Raw genomic sequence first — 20000 nt, 5'->3', positions numbered from 1 at the left:
GTGGCTGGTATTTTTGAATGTGACCGGTACACGAGGGGTTTTGAGATTCCTGGCAATCATCACACCACACATTCATTGGGGAGAGAAGGGATGATCTACTTTTTTGTCTGCTGTGCCTTTTCAAGGGTTGTTGGAGAAAGCATTGTGGAATTCTGCAGTTTTGAAGCTGAACACTTCTGAATGCTGTTGCTTTTTTTGGTATAATGCAAAGAACAAATCTTAATAAACCATATTTCTTTGAGTGGGATTTTAATCTCATGTGTATATGGGTGCATTTGTGTGACCTTACAATTTTAGGACAGGAGCTTACCCTACTTAGCCTCTGAAACAATTGTCATTATTTCCCATGTTCTGGGGCGTAATTCTCGAATTTTAAATTGGGTCTGTCTGGAATATTTACTGCATATTGAAATAAGTAACAAAATAAATGTCCCTTGATCTTAAAAAAAATGGCAAGAGACACATGTAAATTAAAATGAAGCATCAATTACCAAATGAACCTTTTTAAATAGCTTTATTCTATTATACACACACCCTTGCTCTGATGTGTATACCTAATGCATGTATCTTGAGTAACTGAAATCACCAAAATTGCATTACCTCTGGCAACAGCTTTAATATTAAAATAATTACACAGATCTATAGAATTTGATCCCCCCCCTTGTTTCTTCCATGGGAAACTTGCATTTTCCCTTTTTCTTTTAAGAAGCGTTAAGTAATGCACAAAAGATGGAATACAGATTAGAGCTTGTATCCCTGGTGCTATGAAGTAGCAGTAGATATGAGGCAGAGACTTAGAGGAACTCTTGGTATATTTGCACAAGTTATCAAGCTGTTTACAAAAGAACTGACGGTTTTTGGGTTTTCTTTTCTCCCAAGGTGCATAAAGCAGGAAGCAGGCAAACACAATCTCATCTGTCTCTGTGGAAACTATTCGATAAAGATATATATTTGACAAAAATTAAATGCAGCCTGTAAATATTCAAAACCAATAAGCGGTGTCTGCAGTACTGAATTTTCCCTTGTCCTGTCAACCCAAAGCCATTAACTGGTTTGGATCATAACCTCTGATTCAGATAAACTCCTGATTCAGTCAGTAGAATGGTTTGGGAGTCAGGGGTGGGACTAAGGACACCTATCCTATCTTACACTAACCACATTTTTAAAATGCGAACCAGTTATTTGCTTTAAAAGAACTTGGAACTCCAACATCTAGAGCTCACGCCAGATTTGTTAGAGTATCATATACTGTAACTCCCAAAATTTCATGATTATTTGAGATCAGAGGCAGAGCACCACATTGGAGAAGACTGATGTAAAAACAAATAGAAGTTAACTTTTTTGTTTGCTGCCCTACCAATAAGAGGCATCTGCTAGAAACATTTGTCTGGGGGAAAGAAAACATGGACTGATAGCTGTTAGTCTTGCTATATTTTAATTTTGGCCTGTAGCTTAAGCAGGATGGGATGTAGGTCTTATTGATTCAATAAGACTGATTCCCTTTACATGGCTGCAGATAAGCTTGTGCTTATTTGATAGGAAGACCCACATAGCACAATTATGAGTCAGTCTGGGCAGAATCAGGCTGCAGGAGTGTATTTTGTTGTAATAGCAATCCTATAGTAGAAGTGTTAGTAGCTAAGACTTTATCCGGATTCCCTTGTAAATCTTGTTGAAGGCAATGAGGTTCTTTCATTAGAAATAGGCAGCTTCTTTAAGCTGGCCTCCTCTCCCACAATTGCAGCTGCCAAGGGCAATTAGCAAATCCAGAAGGAACAGTTTCATAATGATTTCAATGATCAATGCCTATTTTGATTTCATAATGATTTCAGTGCCTATTTTAACAATGATTAAATAATCTTGCGATGGGGAAATCCTTTGCTATTAAGTTCACCTAGGTAGTATGGAGAATGAAGGTAAAGATGGCCTCAGACTGAACTCAATGTCAGCTACCTACATAGATACAACTATGTCGGTTTTCTTCACATCAATACAGAAGTAGTTTGCCATTTAGTTCTTCAGATATTATCTTTTTATATAGAAAAAATGTTCCATCTAGTCTGCTAATGTTCTGAATATTTAATCAAATATGACCTTTCACAGTTTCCAAGAACTTTGGCCAGGACTGCCACAATTCAGAATACATTGACTAGGGATTAAAACCACAGCAAAAGCCATATTTCAACAACCACTTTGACAGGTCAGGCACAGGCTACCAATCGTGCTGTTCAGAAAGGATATTACTAGTTCCATAATGTTCAGGTGGTCAATTTAAGATGTGAAAGAAGCTAATTTCTGCCAAGTGCATGTTGCCATTTCTGCCATCCTAAGTACATTATAAGTTTTCAACTGCCTCTTCCCAAAAAGTTTCATAAAACTACAGTTTTTATTATTTTTTTAAAAAAACTCCAAAGACTCATGGAAGACTGCTATACCTATTACTATGACCTGTTAATTAACCATTGAATTTCCCTGGTCCGATCTTGGTTCCTATCCCTCTTTCTGTAACAAACGGCAATTACTTCTGTTCTTGATATGCGGGAACCATTTTACGCATTGTATTCCAACTATATGTAGCAACCTGTTGCCTAATTCCAGAAATATTTTTAGCCATTGCTTGGCTCCATCAGGATGCAGCTAGGCACAATATCAGAATTGGAGTCATTGGTCACTCATTGCCACTATCACCTTTGCTTTCCAACATTAGTTGAAGACCGTGCTTTCATGCTATGGATTGTACCTTCAGTGATCCTTCTTCTTCCTGTCTTGCTTCTCCTTCCTTACCAAGGAGTTATCTGGCAGTTGGGCTATTTCTGAACATAGGTTTAGTGCTGCACCCGTGTCCTGAAATAGCCTGACTGGCAGGTAACAGATGCAAAGAAAGGACTGGACTTAGCAGGGGCATTGAGGAAGCTCCTATTCATTTCACACTTCTTTCTATTCCCATTACCCTGGTCTATTGAAGAATATGGTATTGAGGATGGTGGATAAAAATAGTCCAGTTGACAGGAGCAGAGAGTGGAGGAGAGATTGCAAGAAGCATTTTGAGAGCTCCCTTGTCCTTCATCCCATGACTCCCTCTGCCATATGTTAGTGAAACTGGACAAAGCTTACCTGTCTAGATATTGGTGCCTTTTCCTAGAACTTGATTTGAAAGTGAATGCTTGGTGGAGATCAGAGAGGTTGGCCTCGAAACAGTTTAGGGTGGAGAATGAATTTGCTGAAGTTTCAAAGTTTCACCCTAGAAGACTCAAAGTTCATCTACTTAAGTATGAGATCACAATCAACAGCAATGAGAAAACCAACATCAGAAACAATTTTCTTTGAAGAAGGCCCATTTGGTCATTTGCTTACACTGAACTCAGATTTAGGACATTTCTTTCAGAGCTGGGATTTCTGCAATTGTCACAGGGTATATTGAGGGCTTCTGTCATGGTAATTACATAGAATTTGTATAAAACAATAGAAAGTTTATTTTGTGCTTAGAGGTCCTAGTACTGCTATTCCACACTACTTGCACCTGATAATGTTTAAATTACTTTGTCTTCTGGCATGAATACCCAGGAGGTGATGATTCTTGTATGCAGATATTTGACTACTTATCTTACAGTACTTTCATTATTTCGTTTATTAAACACATTCTTAAGAGTCAATAGTCCCAATTAAATAAGTCTTTGTTCTGTATAGATTGGGACTCTACCAAAGATACACAAATATACCAAGAACTGAATACTTTGTTATCAATGACTGGCAGAAAAAGAAATAAGGAGAGTGGAGATATTCAGGGAGCCTTTACATAAATTAAAGTGATTTGTTGGTTGATTGGCATACTTGCTGTTAAACTATACATACACCTCCCAAATATGATAGGGTTTTTAAAGATTCAATTGTAAATAAAATTCACGTCAGAAACAAATTGCTTATATTTGTTTTTGGTGGGTTCTTTTTTGAAGGGGAAGGAGAGGGCCACATACAGCTTTATATCTAAATCATCTTTGAAGAAATACGTTTGTTTTAATGTAATTGTCTTAGCATCCATTGTTCTTGCAAGAAACATGTTGACAAAACAAGAGGATCTTAAGGAGTATGAACAGTATATTTTACAATTTCACATATGCCACAAACAGTTTTTATTCATTTTGTATAATTAAATTTATTCTCTTTCTTCTCCTTCCCAGTTAAATAGATACATAAAAAAGTACGTTTTCAAAGGAGATATATTGGCTTTTGTTGGTTTGTTAAATAAAAAAATATATTTTAAGGCATATTAAGTCAGTATTCAATGAAAAATGATCTAGCTGGGTCATTCTCTTTCTCAAATTTAAATTACAAGCTCTTTGGGTTATTTTTCCTGTTAGTGGAATAATAAACAGCTTACAACAAAATGTGTTTTTTTTCCAGTGCACATTAACCTTTACAGCCAATATCATCAGCAGAGATCCCTATTTAGACACGATTGTAGTAATAATAATAATAATAAGAATAATAATAATCGCACAGACTGATTATAAATTGCGGCACAATTCAGTAGCACAAATGATCCATTGGAATTTGTGCAAAAATTATAATATTAAAACAGCAACAAACTGGTGGGAACATCAGCCTGAAAAAGTCACCGAAAATCAAATGGTCAAGATCTTGTGGGATTTTCGCATACAAACAGACAAAATACTAGCGCATAATACACCAGACATCACACTGGTTGAGAAAAATAAGGTCACAATCATAGACATCGCAATACCAGGTGATAGCAGGGTCGCCGAGAAGGAACATGAAAAAATCGCAAAATACCAGGACTTAAAAATTGAAATTCAACGACTATGGCACAAACCAGCAGTGATAATTCCAGTGGTAATTGGCACACTGGGTGCTATTCCAAAAGCACTGGAATTACATTTAAAACAGTTAAAAATTGACAAAATCACCATCAGTCAAATGCAAAAAGCCGCACTGCTTGGATCTGCACACATATTACGAAAATACGTTACGACGTCCTAGGCCCCTGGGTGGGGTCCAACTAGTAACCAATGCCAAATCCGGCGAAACAACTGGCCGCTGTGATACAATTGTATAATAATAATAATAATATTTCACACCCTTACTTTTCTCTGGTAGCTCAATGCACAATAAGTTTTCCCCTAATTTTTTTCTTACAAAAACAATCTCTTCTGAGGAGGGCTGATTTGAAAAAGAATGAAGTTGCCCAGGATGCATTGTGGTTATTTGTGAACTTAAAATGGCTCTCCTGGTCTAAGAGCAACACTTCAGCTACTATACTGTACCGATTACAGCTTTTGAGTTTACCGGTAATACTTAGTATCTTAATTTTTTTTCTTTTTTGCATTTGTTCTGAACATTATAGTCTAAAGCAAAATACAGGTATCCCCTCAACTTATGACCATTCATTTAATGACTGCTGGAAATTACAATGGAGTTGGAAAATGGTCCTTGCACTCAGTATCCCTGCAGTCATATGATCAAAATTTGAGTCATCATGTATTTATGAGGGTTGTAGCGCATGATTGCTATTTCCAACCTTCACAGGAGACTTCCGAAAAGCAAAGTCAATGGGGGAAGTTGAATTTGCTAAATGACCATATGATATACTTAACCTCTGCAGCAAAAAGGTTGTAAAATTGGATATGTCTCACTTAATGTCTGCATTGTTTAGTGACAGAAGTTGCACTCCAAACTGTGTTTGTAAGTTGAGGGCTATTTGTCGTGAACTAGATGTTTATGGTTTTTCTATTTATTACTTGTAATGTTGTGAAAACATTACCAGATGCAATATAAATAAGTACATGCCTGATAAATATATATATTCAAATGTCTGATTAAAAATACAATATAATTAAGGTTAGTTCTGGCACAGAAAAACTAGCAATTATGTTATAAGTTGAAAGATGGGGTTTCCTCAGCATTTGCTGAGGAAAGTATCGATCAATTTGGCCTACAGTATTATTCATGATGCTGAAAAAGTGCAAACACTTTTAAAACAGAATCACCTTTTCTCTGCAATATTCTAATATATGGAATATATTCTAATATGACTAATAAAAGGGCCACAGTATACATTACTTTCACTGTTAAGCTAAAAAGATTGCTATAAGAAAAACATGCAAGAGGTTAGAATCCACTAAGATATACAACATAGCATATATTTTTAATGTTATGGTATGTAACTTAGTCTGTGGGGTATGGGCCTGTATATGCACATCTGCTAATTTCAAACATGCAAGCATGGAATTCAAAATGCAAAAATAAATATCTAAATCTGGGGCCCATCATCGCTGTGATTTCCCCTATTTCTCCATGGCAAAATCATAAGTTTTCTTTTTTTTTTCTTATCAAGTGCTACTGAATTAATTTTATCAGACCAGATGAGAAACATAACCAGATAAGCTAATTCTCCTTTACATTAACGGTATCTTGTAAGTCTGAAGTAAAATCCCCCCCATCACTTTATAGCCTGATAATTTAGGGATGCCCCCCCCCCCCCGAGAGCTTGCTCTGCCCGCTATGCATGCTATCTTCTCTCTTATTTGACTATTCCCTAGACAGTATCTCTTTATTGGTCTCCCAAGATCATTTCCACATACTATTACATTAGTAGAACATGATCACATCTACTTTACCTGTATACTGTTCTTCCTGAGTAAGGTAAAGTCTTCAATAAGAGTAAGTGCTTTGGTCCCTCATACATAAAGAGAAAATTACTTTTCCAAATGTGTGTTTTCTGAGGTTATCTAGTCTGCTGGGAGAATTAAAAAGCTGAATCAGCATTTCAGTCTTTTTTATTACAAGTAGTCCTTGACTTATGACCACTTGCTTAACAACTGTTTAAAGTTATGAAATCACTGAAAAAATGACTTAGAACCAGTCCTTGCACTTACAATCATTACAATATCTCCATTGTAAAATTCTGGCCTTTGGCATTTATTTACAATGATTGCAGCCTTCTGGGGTCACTTGAATGCCATTTGTCACCTTGCCAGGTGACAAATGGCTTCCAACAAGCAAAATTAACAGGGGAAGCTGGATTAAAATGAATCTGTCTGAGTGATTTGCTTAATGACTACAGCAAAAAGGTCGCAAAATAAGGTTAGTAATGGTGATCATAAGTCAAGAACTACCTGTATACTTTAAACACATAAGGAAAATGCTTACACTCTCTAATCATTTGACTTCCATGATGATTTTGTTCTACTATTCTAAACCAGCAATTGCTTTTTAATGTATTTCTATTTGTAACTATTTCTTTAAATAATGTACTGAATTTATTTTGATGTTGTATGATACCTGAAGATGTTTTCATGAGAGGCAACATATAAATAAATGAAACATGAAATGAATAACAGCCACTTCTCTAAAAATAGTTTGAAATCCTTTTTATTAACCAGTAGGAAACTCTTCAGGATGAATGCAATTATGAGCTTTGTGGGCTGTCTTGACAAGCTGATCTTGCCCCATACTGCTTTCCTCTCTTCCTAGTTCCAGTTCCTCCAAAATCTGTTACTTCTCTGATGATGAACAAAGATGGCTTCCTTGGTGGTGTGTCTGTAAACACAGGTGAAGTGTTTTGTTCGGTCCCTGGGAGGCTCTCCTTGCTCAGTTCAACGTCCAAGTACAAAGTCACTGTTGGAGAAGTTCAACGGCGCCTTTCACCTCCTGAGTGCTTAAACGCTTCCCTCCTTGGCGGTGTCCTTAGAAGGTAAGTCATGAGGCAGGCCAATCTGTACTTTCTGATGGGATTAAAACTGCATTAAGATTACTACAAGTAGCCATTGAGGTTTAAGTGTGAATGCATATGAGATATACATAACAGTCTGGAGGTCATTGCCACTAGCACCCAATATATTAGGCCAATCATGTTACATGGTTCATTAATTCTGTAAGACTGGCCACTTTCTTTAAATAATCTGGTTATTTCTGTATGTTAGAGTTCAGATCAATATCCTGGAGTTTATCTTTTAAAGTATCTTGCAGCTTCAAGAGTATTCCCACTTGGAGCTGCCTAGATGTTAAGCAGATATAGGTAACAAATGGCAAAAAAGCTCTTTCACGAATGCCCTATCTTTACTGCTCACCCAGGGTAGCTGAGTTGTGAATGGAGTCTCTTAGGTCAACTGGATGTATATCTGCCTTAGATGGAGGTGGATGTGCTTCATTACATTCTTCCTCACTTTAGGGCTGTTTCTGTTTGCATTTCTGAATATTGTTATAAGATATGCGGCAAATTGTCAGAAAATTTTAACTGAATGTTACAATTGAATCAGTTTTAAATAATTAATCGTTATGAATTTCATAATTTATCATTTAGTTCGGAATATTGCATTAGTGGAGAATAAAGGAGCAGATGAGGTTTCAAATGCATGAAATGTCTTAAGCAATTGTTTAGAATTCTGTTCCTCTTCGCAGTATAAATTTCTAATATTTATTTCTTTTACATAATTATTATAATAATTTATGAATATGATTGGAAACTATGAAGAAGGAATAAGTTCCTAATTATTTTAGCACTCCCTTAGTTTTAATGATAGCATTATTGGCAAAATGTTATTATTGGGACTTATAGAATGCAAGTCTTTCATGAAAAGCCCTTGAGTAAACATAGACACAGTATTTGTCTTAAACATCAAAAAGAATGGATAAAATAGGGATGAACAGTTCCACAATGGAAAAGAGTAAACAATGAGGACTAGTACTTCCCAGTTAGTTTAAAAATAACTTATAGATATGTGACCAAACCAGAAGACCCAAAACTGATGAAGGTATTAAAACAAAAAGGGATTAATAAAAACTCTGAATGGATATTTTTAAACTGGAAAAATGACTATAAAATGTTATTCATTTGTAAGTAATGGTATAGTGATGCACATGAGAGTGAGGAAAATTATTTTTGTATAGAAAATCAGAATAAGAATACTGTCCTGTTTCTGTGGTGAACAATTTAAAGAAAATATCAATTTAATGTGAAAAGGCTGAATAGACATTCATTGGGAAGGATTCTGAAAATAAAATGTCCAATATCAGTTCACTGACAATCTTTAATACAATTATATTTTGAAAACTGCATAGTTCTTATCATTCAGTTTCACGAAACCATATTGTAATGTTGGAGAAAATATTGGAAAAAGAGAACCAGAATAAGTGAAGGATCTAATAGCGTTATTGTGAAATATCAACTTGGGTTAAAAAAAAAGAGAGTAAAGCAGATATAACAGAAATATAAAATTACACATGATAGGAAAGAAATTGATAGAGAGGAATTCTTTTATCTTTCTCAGAATGCCAGAACTTGGAATCATCAATATAGTGGAATGATAGAATATGCAGCAGAAATAAAATGGATTTGCTTTTCACAATGCCTACCGTAGCTGAAGTATGGAATTATCTATCATAGGATTATTAGCACGGGTGGCTTGAAAAGATTAGAAAAATATTTATTTCTTAAATTTTTATCCTGGAAATTTTATTCTTTATTAAACAAGCATATATTGCTGCAAAACCAAACACAGGTGACTCCAGTTGGCTTAGAATATTTAATTTTTTTTACAAACATCCATCATATAACAAAACTTCTAAAAACAACAAACATCTACCTTATCTCCCCTGGCAGCAATAATACAATTAGATTAGCCAGAGACATTTCCTTCAGATAGTATACACAACTCTCTTTCCTCCATTTTCTCCAAACAACAACAACAACCTGCTACATAGGTTGGGCTAAAGGACTGATTGGTCCCAAGTCACTTAGTGAAACTGAATCTCCCTGGTCCTAATCCAGCACCTCAACCACAATACTTTGGCTATTAGTCATGATAGTAGTTATCTCCAAGATCAACAGCATTGAGAACAATAATAAGAGAAGCCTTTGCTCTTATATACTGGCTGGAAATTCTCAGTGTGGCATTTGAAGGCACAAGGTCAGAAAAAGGTTGTCCTAAAATCAACACATCCATTTTTAGAAAAACTGTAAGGTCTTGCAGAAACAACCAGACTCTAATCACAAATTTCCAAATCTATGTTATCTAGTATACCTGGGGCTATGCTACTTAACTGTTTGGACCATTTGCAAATCTACATGCTGTGAGCATGAGCATATCTCCCTAGTTTTGCAAGGTTACGATCATTTCCCCACCAGTGACTTCTAGTATTTTTCTGGCATCACTCAGGCAATATAAAACCTGTCATAACTGCTACATTGGGCCAATGATGGTTGGAACAGGGCTGGGTGTGTGTGTGTTCATCTGTGATTCATAAACATTAAGCTCCCTTTACATTCTTAAAAACGATGAGGATTAGAATTAGAATTATTTGTCAGTGCACAATATATGTACAATGAGATTCTTTGAGCTCCTGCAGTGCACCCCCCCCAACACAATACAACTCACAGTGAAGACCCCAATCTATTGTATCTATTGATTTTGACTATTAGAAATTAAAACTGGGGAATGTTAAAATATTGGACTTTGAGGACCCCTGAGAGGGCCCCCGACCACCCTTTGAGAACCACTGCTCTAGTCTAGAAGATGCTAGTGGAGATCCTGTCTTTAGCTAACAGGCAATGGTCAGCCAAGTCAGTGATCAATCTTATGCTTCCAAATTGATCAACCACTGACCACCTCACTAGATTTCATTGAATCCCTGCTTTGGAAATGAGTTCTTCACAAAAACAAAATATATTGCTGATGTATTTCCGCCCCCGCCCCCATCCCCAGTGGTCTCCTACATATATTTGTGATTATATCATTCATTTACCATAAAAATATGCAAACAGAGGGGAAGGGGGTAATGATTATTTGAAAAACAATACATATATGGAACCCTAAAAGGCACTTCCTGCTGCCCAAACTTCTCTCCTGATGAAGGCCTAATAGCCATGTTGCCTTTGAAATCCTTCCTGACTGTGCCAGGCAACTGCTACAATAGGAGTGCATCTTTTCAGGCAGTGCTAAACCCTCATTTCTGAAGTTGCATTTGTTGCCTTGCATTATTCCGTTGCTGCTTTGAAATGATTATTATTATACAAAATACTTCCTATACAAAAGCATGCAGAAAATCTACTGGGTTTTGTTATTGCACACCATTCATACATACTTTCACAAATGTGCCCTATATTGCTGGGGGTGATGGCATAATCTCCCTTTCCACACCAGGCCATTCTTCAGCTCCAATCCTAGTCTTTGCACTTCTTAGCCTCTTTTGAATGTTTTGTAAGTAGAATTACAATAGGAACAACCACAAATCACCACCCTTATGGCAAGGCTGCTGGTGACGCAGCTTCCCAAGAACAGCCAGTTTGTTCCTGGTAATAGCAGGGCCCAAGCTGACATAACCCTCCCTCCTCGTTCACTTGCAGCCAGCAAACCCGAGCGTCGCGAAAGCCCAAAAAACAACATGGGTTCAGGTTGCAACGGGCCCAGCGAGCTCTTGCCAAGGGCGGCGTTTCTTTCCCGTCCTGTGGCACCACGAAACCTCCACTGTGCTCGTTGCTTGCACGCCAATCCTGGTGCCCAAAGCCAGGACTCTGGTGCCTCTCAGCCCCCTCCCCCCTCTCTCTCCCGGGGACATTCGTCGGAGGTTTAAATCCCCGCGTTCCTTTTTTCGTCACTGCAGAGCCAAATCGAAAAACGGGGGGCGATCGTTGCGAGAGCGGCTAGAAAAAATTGGTTTGAATTTACCAGCCGGCAGGCGCAAAGCGGCAAATGTCACTTTACTCACCTCCCTGGTGGAAGGTAAGCAGACTTTCTGTCCATTTCGATTTCTTCTCACCCCCATCCCCATCCCCAACCTCCTCTGGCGACACTTCTGGGCGAGGAAAGGTTTGACATTTTGTAAAGTTGCATCGAATCGTTGTTGCTGTGGCATGAAAAATCTGCCATGCAGAAAATCAAGGCTCATTACATATCCCAACTGGGGCTGTGTTTAAGATTCAGCAAGATTGGCATTTCCTTTTAAGTAACAGTGTTACATGAATTCTGCAATTGCCAGCTAAATTTTATTCATGTTTAAACGGTACTTCTAAAATCAAACACTGATGTCATTTATACTTGTTAGGATATACTAAGGAGTGGTTATGATATCTGTCCTCTTGAAAGAGGAAGATACTTTAATTGAAACATTTTGAGGAGGGGGGGAATAACACTCACTCCAAACTAACTTCTCCACCATACTGAAATTTATATACAGCATAAAAAGGAAGTGCCACAGTATAGATTCTCAAATAAATATACATAGAACTAAAGAGTTCTGGGAAATATTTGTTTATATTTAAATTTATTTGCTGTTTATCTCACAAATGGGGTTACTTTAGGCAGCTTAAAACCAGAAATGAAAAGAAATGTAAATATAACAGTAGCAAGATAATAAAAGTATAAAATAAACAATGAAATAAATAATGAAAATCAGGAACATGAGATTAAGATGGGTCAGGGGGGGGGAGGCAAGGTGGGATTTGCTATCAATTCAGTAACCATCTCCAGTGTGGTATTCCCCCTTCGGGTCCCCAATAAAATAAACTGTCATGTAATACTTAGAAAAGAAATAAATGTTTATGTCATATATTTTCTTGGACAACAGAACATTTCATCAGATTAATAGTTAAATACTGAATATACCAGGGGTTAAAGAGGAGTAATAACAAGCGAAAATATAAGGCAGTGAAATAGAGGTGAGACCAGAATATTTTTTTATCAATAGCAACTATTTTCAAAACAACAGAAGAGTGTACACACACACACACACACACACACACACACACACACACACACACACACACACACACACTCCATTTGAGGATGTGAACTTAGTTTACAAAAACCTATGCATAATTAATTCAGTAATCATTATAGGCAACAACATTTTGTAATGTTTTTGCTGCAACAGACCAACATAGACACCTTCCTGGAAATTGTAAAAAATATATTAGGTTGCATACAGAGGCAGACTGTCCAGTGCAGAAAAACAGGAATCCATCAGTTCAAATTAATATATAGGTTTATTGTAACCTAAAGCTCTCTACAAGAATCTGAACTACTTACTAATGGTCAAAGCAAATAGGCTTTAGGTAAGAGTCAATGGAATTCAAGGTGGCCTGAATTAAACTGAACTGAACTAGCAGAAATTGAGAAGTTGTAGAAATCCAAAGCGTAGATAGTGTGGTTACTCCAGTAATAAATAAAGGACTTGGCACCACCATAGAAACAAGACCACTTTTAGTAATCTATTAGGATCTGACTATTGTATAAAGATTTCAAGTAATATCACAATTTTAATTGTGATTTTCAAGCAGTCATTTAATGAGCAATTGTGCTATTTTTGAGCAAATAAAATGCCTGTTAAAAATAAGGTAAAAGTAAAAAAAAAATAAGCCCTTTTTGATAGAGATAAATAGAAATTATGTTGGGAAGAGTTAAAGGTTAAAGGAAACCAGGCCGCCAAAGAGCATGATGGCTGAACACTATCAAAGCTGAAGTCAGCCAGAGAATCGAAAAACTCAAAGAAGCAGTGCAAGATCAGAAGATGCAGAGAGGCCAGACTCATAGATTCACCAAGAGTCAGGCATGACTGAATGGATAACGTCATCATCTTCATCACCACCACTGAATAATAGTTACTTAGAGCTGTTTGTGCTGTGCTGAGGGCAGTGGTGGGTTTCAAAAAAATTTCGAACCTACTCTGTGGGTGTGGCCTCCTTTGTGGGAGTGGCTTGCCGGCCATGTGACCTGGTGGGAGTGGCTTGCCGGCCATGTGTTTTCTTTCTCTCTCTCTCTCTCTCTCTTTCCTTTTGTCTCTGTCCCTTTTTCCTTTTTTTCTTTCATCTCTCTCTCATACTTTTTATTTTTTATTTTTTATTTATTTCTTCCTTTCTTTCTCTTTCTCTCTCTGTGTGAGACTGTGTGGGTGTGTTTCTGTGTGTGTATCAGTGGTGGGTTTCAAATTTTTTTGGAACCTCTTCTATAGGTGTGGCCTGCTTTCTGGGTCCACTGGTGGAACCTCTTCTAACTGGTTCGGTAGATTTGATGAACCGATTCTACCGAACTGCTGTGAACTGTTAGGAACCCACCTCTGGCTGAGGGCCAAAAGCATAGTTTCAATACATTCCTAGCAAATCTTTGTCATTCCAGTCAAACAAATTTCTAAAAAGCAGGCATTGATTTTATGGAGTGTAATCTCCAGTGTAATCACTTTAAACTTAATGGGAAAAGATAATTGCTAGTAAATACTATGATGATTTATTTTTACTTTATGTATTTATATCCCACATTTATTATTTTTTAAAATAATTCAAGGCGAAGAATAAACCATACTACATACTGTAATTCTCCTATTTTCCTCACAATAACAACCCTGTGAAGGTGAGTTGGTATGAGTGAGAGAATAACAGAGTAACAGAATTACAGAGTTGGAAGGCGCCTTGGAGTTCTTCTAATCCAACCCCCTGCTCAAGCAGGAAACCTTATACCATTTCAGACAAATGGTTGTCCAATCTCTTCTTAAAAACTCCCAGTGTTTGAACATCCACAACTTCTGGAGGCAAGACGTTCCACAGTTTAATTGTTCTCACTGTTAAGAAATTTCTCCTTAATTTTAGCTTGCGCCTCTCCTTGATTAATTTCCATCCATTGCTTCTTGTCCTGCCTTTAGGTGCTTTGGATAATAGATTGGCTCCCTCTTCTTTGTGGCAACACCTTAGATATTGGAGCACTGCTATCATGTCACCCCTAGTCCTTGTTCATTAAAGTAGACATACCCATTTCAGCAACCCTTCTTTATGTTTTAGCCTCCAGTCCTAATCACCTTTGTTGCTTTTCTCTGCATTCTTCCTAGAGTCTCAACTCCAGAAAGAGATTACAGTGAGTGGCCCAAAGTCACCCAGATGGATTTTATGCCTAAAGCAGAACTAGAACTCACATTCTTCTGGCTTATAGCTGATGTCTTAACCACTAGAGCAGACTAGCTCTATTATGATTGTTAATATATATTTTATAACAATGTAATTTCTCATCTGGGCTGACCAGTTTTTTCACTATAAAGCTAAATCTTAATCCATCTGTCAGAAATTGGTACTTTCCATCAGTACTATTGTATCTGCTTCTAATAGTCCCCAAATATTTGCAACCTATATATTGTATGAATTATAGAAAGAGAGAAAGTTAGCCAAGAACATGAAAGATGATAGAGATCTTTTTCTTTCCCTATGTCAAGGATTCATCAGAGGTAATGGAATTCATATCTCTTTTGTACATTTTACGACAATAATTAAATATTCATGAGAAATAGAATATTTACTAAATAGTAAGTTAGTTACTTGAGTAAGTTACTTAAATATATTTGCTTTTATAGATTAAAATTCAGGGGAGTATATTCTGTTTATCTTCTTCCTTGGAGTTTAAATTGCAATATACTGTTATAGCTTGACAGAGCAAAGAAATATGAAAATAAGTTGTAATGTAGGTTTTTTTAATTTTATACTTATCCCATCCTTTGTATGTCAAAGTAATTCCTACCAGCAAGGGTAGAACTTTGGAGTAAGTATGTCTGGGAGCATGGCTTTTAGATTAGTTTTGAAGAATTGGCAGAAGATGTGTATTTGCAGTCTACAGAGGCAAAGAGAATGGAATAGAAATAACTTCAGTTGTATTTGTTTATAATTTATCCAGTCCATTGAAATATAAGAATGTTTCTAAAAAGATGATGCCAAGTATGTTTCAGATTATACCCTTAATATTTGTGAGAGGAAGATGGCAAGAGGAAGAGGAAACAGACAAGAGGCAAAAATAACAAGAGGCCAATGTCAGCAAATTCAGACATGTATTGTATATTTAGACTTCACATGAGTAACCTGGCTGTAAGATTGCATTGATCTCTGTATTTGCTTTGGAATTAATCATGGATAAGATGGTTATCCAGTGAACATACACAGGAAGGCTTCTATTCTAGACGCGTGTGGGTGCATGCGCGTGCACATATCTGTGTGTGCTTGTGTGTGTGTGTGTGTGTGTGTGTGTGTGTGTGTGTTTATTTGGTTATACAACAGCAATAAGCCTGTGCTGGCAGAAGTGAGAGGCACCATGTGTTTTCTCCCATTCTGCTTCTGTTCTCTTTTCACTTCCCCCATTTCCAATTAACCAATGGGAGATTAATAAAGGAGGATCACTAGATGTTCTGCTATGTAGCTTCTCTTGCATCAGATAGGAAGACTTCTTTGCTAATGATAACCAGGCCATGATTATACATTATGGCCAAGATGTTCTAATTAACCATCATTTGATTCAAGGTTTGAGTTAAGATGGCATGTTAAGCCAAGCCACAGTACTGTATTACTTAATAATTCATGTGACCCAGGTCTGTAGTAACTCATTGAGATAGATAACATGGATTAATGTATCACCAACTTTATTTCTAATGGATAAATATACTGTTGTGTGCATTTATGTTGTTCTATCATTGCATTTCATTGCACCTTGCTTCTAATTATTGAGCTGCTGGGAACTGAGGGGGAGCAGTGCTTGGAACAAGTCCTTTGATTTGTTATATACTCTATGGCCTGACTTGAATAATTCAGAATATAAATTACTTGAATTGTGCCCCAAAAGACAAATGTACAAATATGTACAATATGTGTTCAGAAGCACTATTCCTTTGTTTTTCACAAACTGTATTTTGAGGCCACATCCTAACTGGAATTGTTGCTTTAAAAATCTCCAAATCTGAACTGGGACAAAATAAAAGTTTTGAGGTATTTTTTTCAAGGTAAAAGTTTGATTGAGATAGTAAGCATTACTGCTGGCTTTCAGGTGTATTGCAAATCATCCTGAGCTGGTTATGATGACCAAAGCTGCTTGTTTTTTCCTAGGAGAAGCTGTACATTTAGCTCGGGATTTTGGATACATCTGTGAAACTGAATTCCCAGCCAAAGCAGTTTCTGAATACCTGAACAGACAGCACACAGACCCTACTGATCTCCACTCCCGAAAAAATATGCTGCTTGCCACTAAGTGAGTAGAAATACAATCCTTGAACATGCTTTATTTTCAAGGCCCTGGCCTTATTTTATTTTCTCTTGCATTAGCAATCCATCTGGTTTCATTTCAAGGTTCAATATAAATGTTTTCTTTTTCATATATCACAAGTAGCTAGCCAGTACTGACCCAAATCTATTTCAAACTGAAAAAAGAAGAACAGGAAAAATAAGAATAAATGTGAACAAAGAGAGAAAAGACAGATAGAAAGATTTGTCAAAGAGAAAGTGAGATGTAAAAAGAATGAACAGAAGTGTAAGAAAATAAGTTTCCCTCAATTACTCTTCCAATTCTATTCTGTGTCTAGGTACTGAAAATCCCTCCCCAAAGAGTATAACTGAATAAAAACAATCTGGTAAATTGATTTTAAAGAAAAAAATGTGTTTCTATTTCAAGTTATGATTACAACATATTAAGGAGATAAATGGAGATTTAGTGTAAAATGACTTGTCAAAACTAAATTGTGGTTCCCCGATATTAGCAATTTTCTGCATCCCAGGGATAACATTTATTATTGTATCTGATTGTCCTTCATTTGGTCTACTGAATCTAGTGCCTATCAAATAAATATGTAAAACTTCAGCCAACTGGGTCTGGATAAAGTCCTGTTTTAGTTTTTGGAATGCCTTTGAGATGTTGCTTCGCCATCTTGGAACTCTCCAGAGTTGTAGCAATCTAATAAACATCATCTTCAAAGATAAAATATGCTAGGACAGATTTGATAATTAGGAAATAATTTTGAAACAATCCTGGGAAATATGGTGGGAGTCAGTCTGGAGCCTATAGCATACTGTTCTGACCCCCACCTTGCCCGTTCAGAAACTACAGCCACACACAGCTTGCAAAGGAATGTTTTTATCAGTCCCGGCTCTTGCTGGCTGCGAGCCCAAAATAAACACAGATAAATTCTCTGGCAAAAGTAAACTACAGCAAAACAGGTTTATATAAATCAAATCACTTATCCAAATGCTTTTTCTTGATGATTGCAAACAAACAGAGATTTGACTAGAACAGGAATGGAATGGAACGAACATTGACTTCTGCAACTAGGGTGTGGCACCATCAGTCTTTTATTCGCAGGAGGAGATCCTAATGAGCCACAGCTGCTCATTATCCTCTCCTGTGACTCAGCCCTGCATCCCGAAACAACTCACAGGAGGTTTCTGCTGAGTCACAACAGCATACTATAACTATTTTACAGAAAATAAAGGAATTCCAGAGTATTTATGAAAAGGAGATAGGGCTCTTGTCCTTGTCCTGTGATAGGCTGCAAGCTGAAATGAAATCCTACTAAATAGATGAGCATGAAGCCCTCAGTTCAAGGAGAAACACTGTGACTGTTGAAAATGCTTTTGCATCACAAGCTGCCAAACTAAATATTGCACACTACTTTTTTGGTTAGACAAAAAATAAAAATAAGACACAGATAAAGAGACAAAGTAGTTCTGCTTTCATGTAAGTTATTTTAAATTGTCATTTTGATGCTTGCTGTTTGTATATCCTTCTTACAAGAGGGGAAAAATTACGTTTACAAATCAATATATGTCATTTTGATCCACTCTTAAAAATAAAAATAAAAACTCAAACCCAAACCACAAATAACAAAAATTATGTACCAAAGCAAATGTTCTGTGTTTCTAATTATAGCAAGAGCACTTAGACTTATATACCATTTCAGAGAGCTTTACAGCCCTCTCTAAGTGGTTTACAGAGTCAGCCTATTGCCCCCAACAGTCTTGGTTCTCATTTTACCCACCATGGAAGGATGGAAGGCTGAGTCAACTTCGAGCCTGATGAGATTTGAACTGCCAAATTGCAGGCAGCCGGCAGTCAGCAGAAGTAGCCTGAAGTACTGCACTCTAACCATTGTGCCACCATGGCTCAATCACTACCTGCAACGATGATGCTAGCCAATAAGCCACAACTGCCAACTGAGCTTATGCAGCTATCTACCTGCTTATAAATGTTATAAATCTACAGATGCAGACCGTTCTGCCAGTCAGATAATCTATGATTCCTCCCACCATTATCAAAAAGAAGCTGGAGAACCTTTGCTGAGAATATTGCTTGTAAGTCAATCAAATGTGAAGTTTCAAAATGTACAGGTCTGAAAGACCACATCTAATTTCCTTGAACATGGTCCTAAAAAGCCTAAAAATATCATTTTTATAAAATGATCAAAATTATGTTAGCTGTATAAGTAATAGTTAAAGTAATTTGAAAGTAACAATTCCTAAATTGGTAATATCAATAGAATATGGCACTATTTTCAGGTGTGGGAACCAAAAACTGCAGTTGAAGTGTTCCAGCATTCTTATTACTAGTCTTGAGACTTGTGGAAATTACTATATTTAGACTTCTTAGAAGTGAAAAGCAATACCTAAAACCAGAGAAAAAGAAAGCCCCACTAAGGTGGCGCTTTTCTGCAGGATGATGCAAACCTATAGAAACTGATTCTCACTGTGTAGGGTATTGTTCTGACCTAGGCTTCACAAAATCACGAAGCAGACTCCTTGTCCTGACATAACCCCTTTTTATTAAGCTAATGTGAATTCCTCTCATTCACATCCAGCAAAGTCCTGGCAAACAGTCTTTCAAGGGTGAACTTATAACCACAGACCTTATCAGACTTGGAGAGCTGCCAGGCCGTATCTTTCAAACGCAAAGCTGTACAAGAAAATACTTGGCAAAGAGTCTCTGAGAGTCACAAACAAATCTTCACACTAATTAAGCGAACTAATTGTCTCCTGCAAACTGCACTCCCCTTTTGCTCCTCTTTATTCCCTATAGGAGATGCCATTCACCTTTACTCTCGAGTTGACCATTGTTTGTTAATTGTTCCCTTCTCCTGGCAGTTCTGTGCATGTGCACATCGGGAACAGACTCCAGCTGTTCTTCTGCCCCACTGATCTCTGACGGCAACTGATAACTGTCAGACGGCCCTGGCCCCATCTCTGCCTCTGATGCAGAGCA

General features: G+C 37.0%; 1 protein-coding gene across 11 annotated transcripts in view; it reads left to right on the top strand.

The window, feature by feature from the left end:
- TFAP2B (transcription factor AP-2 beta) overlaps positions 1 to 20000 on the top strand; it is a 62441-nt gene that overhangs the window by 22060 nt on the left and 20381 nt on the right. For all 11 annotated transcript variants that reach the window (XR_015696794.1, XR_015696795.1, XM_087716786.1 and 8 more), the window contains 3 exons: positions 7492 to 7711; positions 11620 to 11738; positions 16862 to 17003. Coding sequence is in view for 9 of the 11 variants with exons in the window: in XM_087716786.1 (XP_087572912.1) it covers positions 7492 to 7711; positions 11620 to 11738; positions 16862 to 17003 (481 nt within the window). In the remaining 2 variants the exon portion in view is untranslated. The remainder of the gene's footprint in view (positions 1 to 7491; positions 7712 to 11619; positions 11739 to 16861; positions 17004 to 20000) is intronic.

The sequence above is a fragment of the Thamnophis sirtalis genome, unplaced genomic scaffold (genome assembly GCF_051295495.1).
Source record: "Thamnophis sirtalis isolate CommonGarterSnake01/CBP01778 unplaced genomic scaffold, rThaSir2_p1.2 scaffold_5, whole genome shotgun sequence".
NCBI lineage: Eukaryota > Metazoa > Chordata > Lepidosauria > Squamata > Natricidae > Thamnophis > Thamnophis sirtalis.
This window is presented reverse-complemented; position numbering and strand designations above follow the sequence as displayed.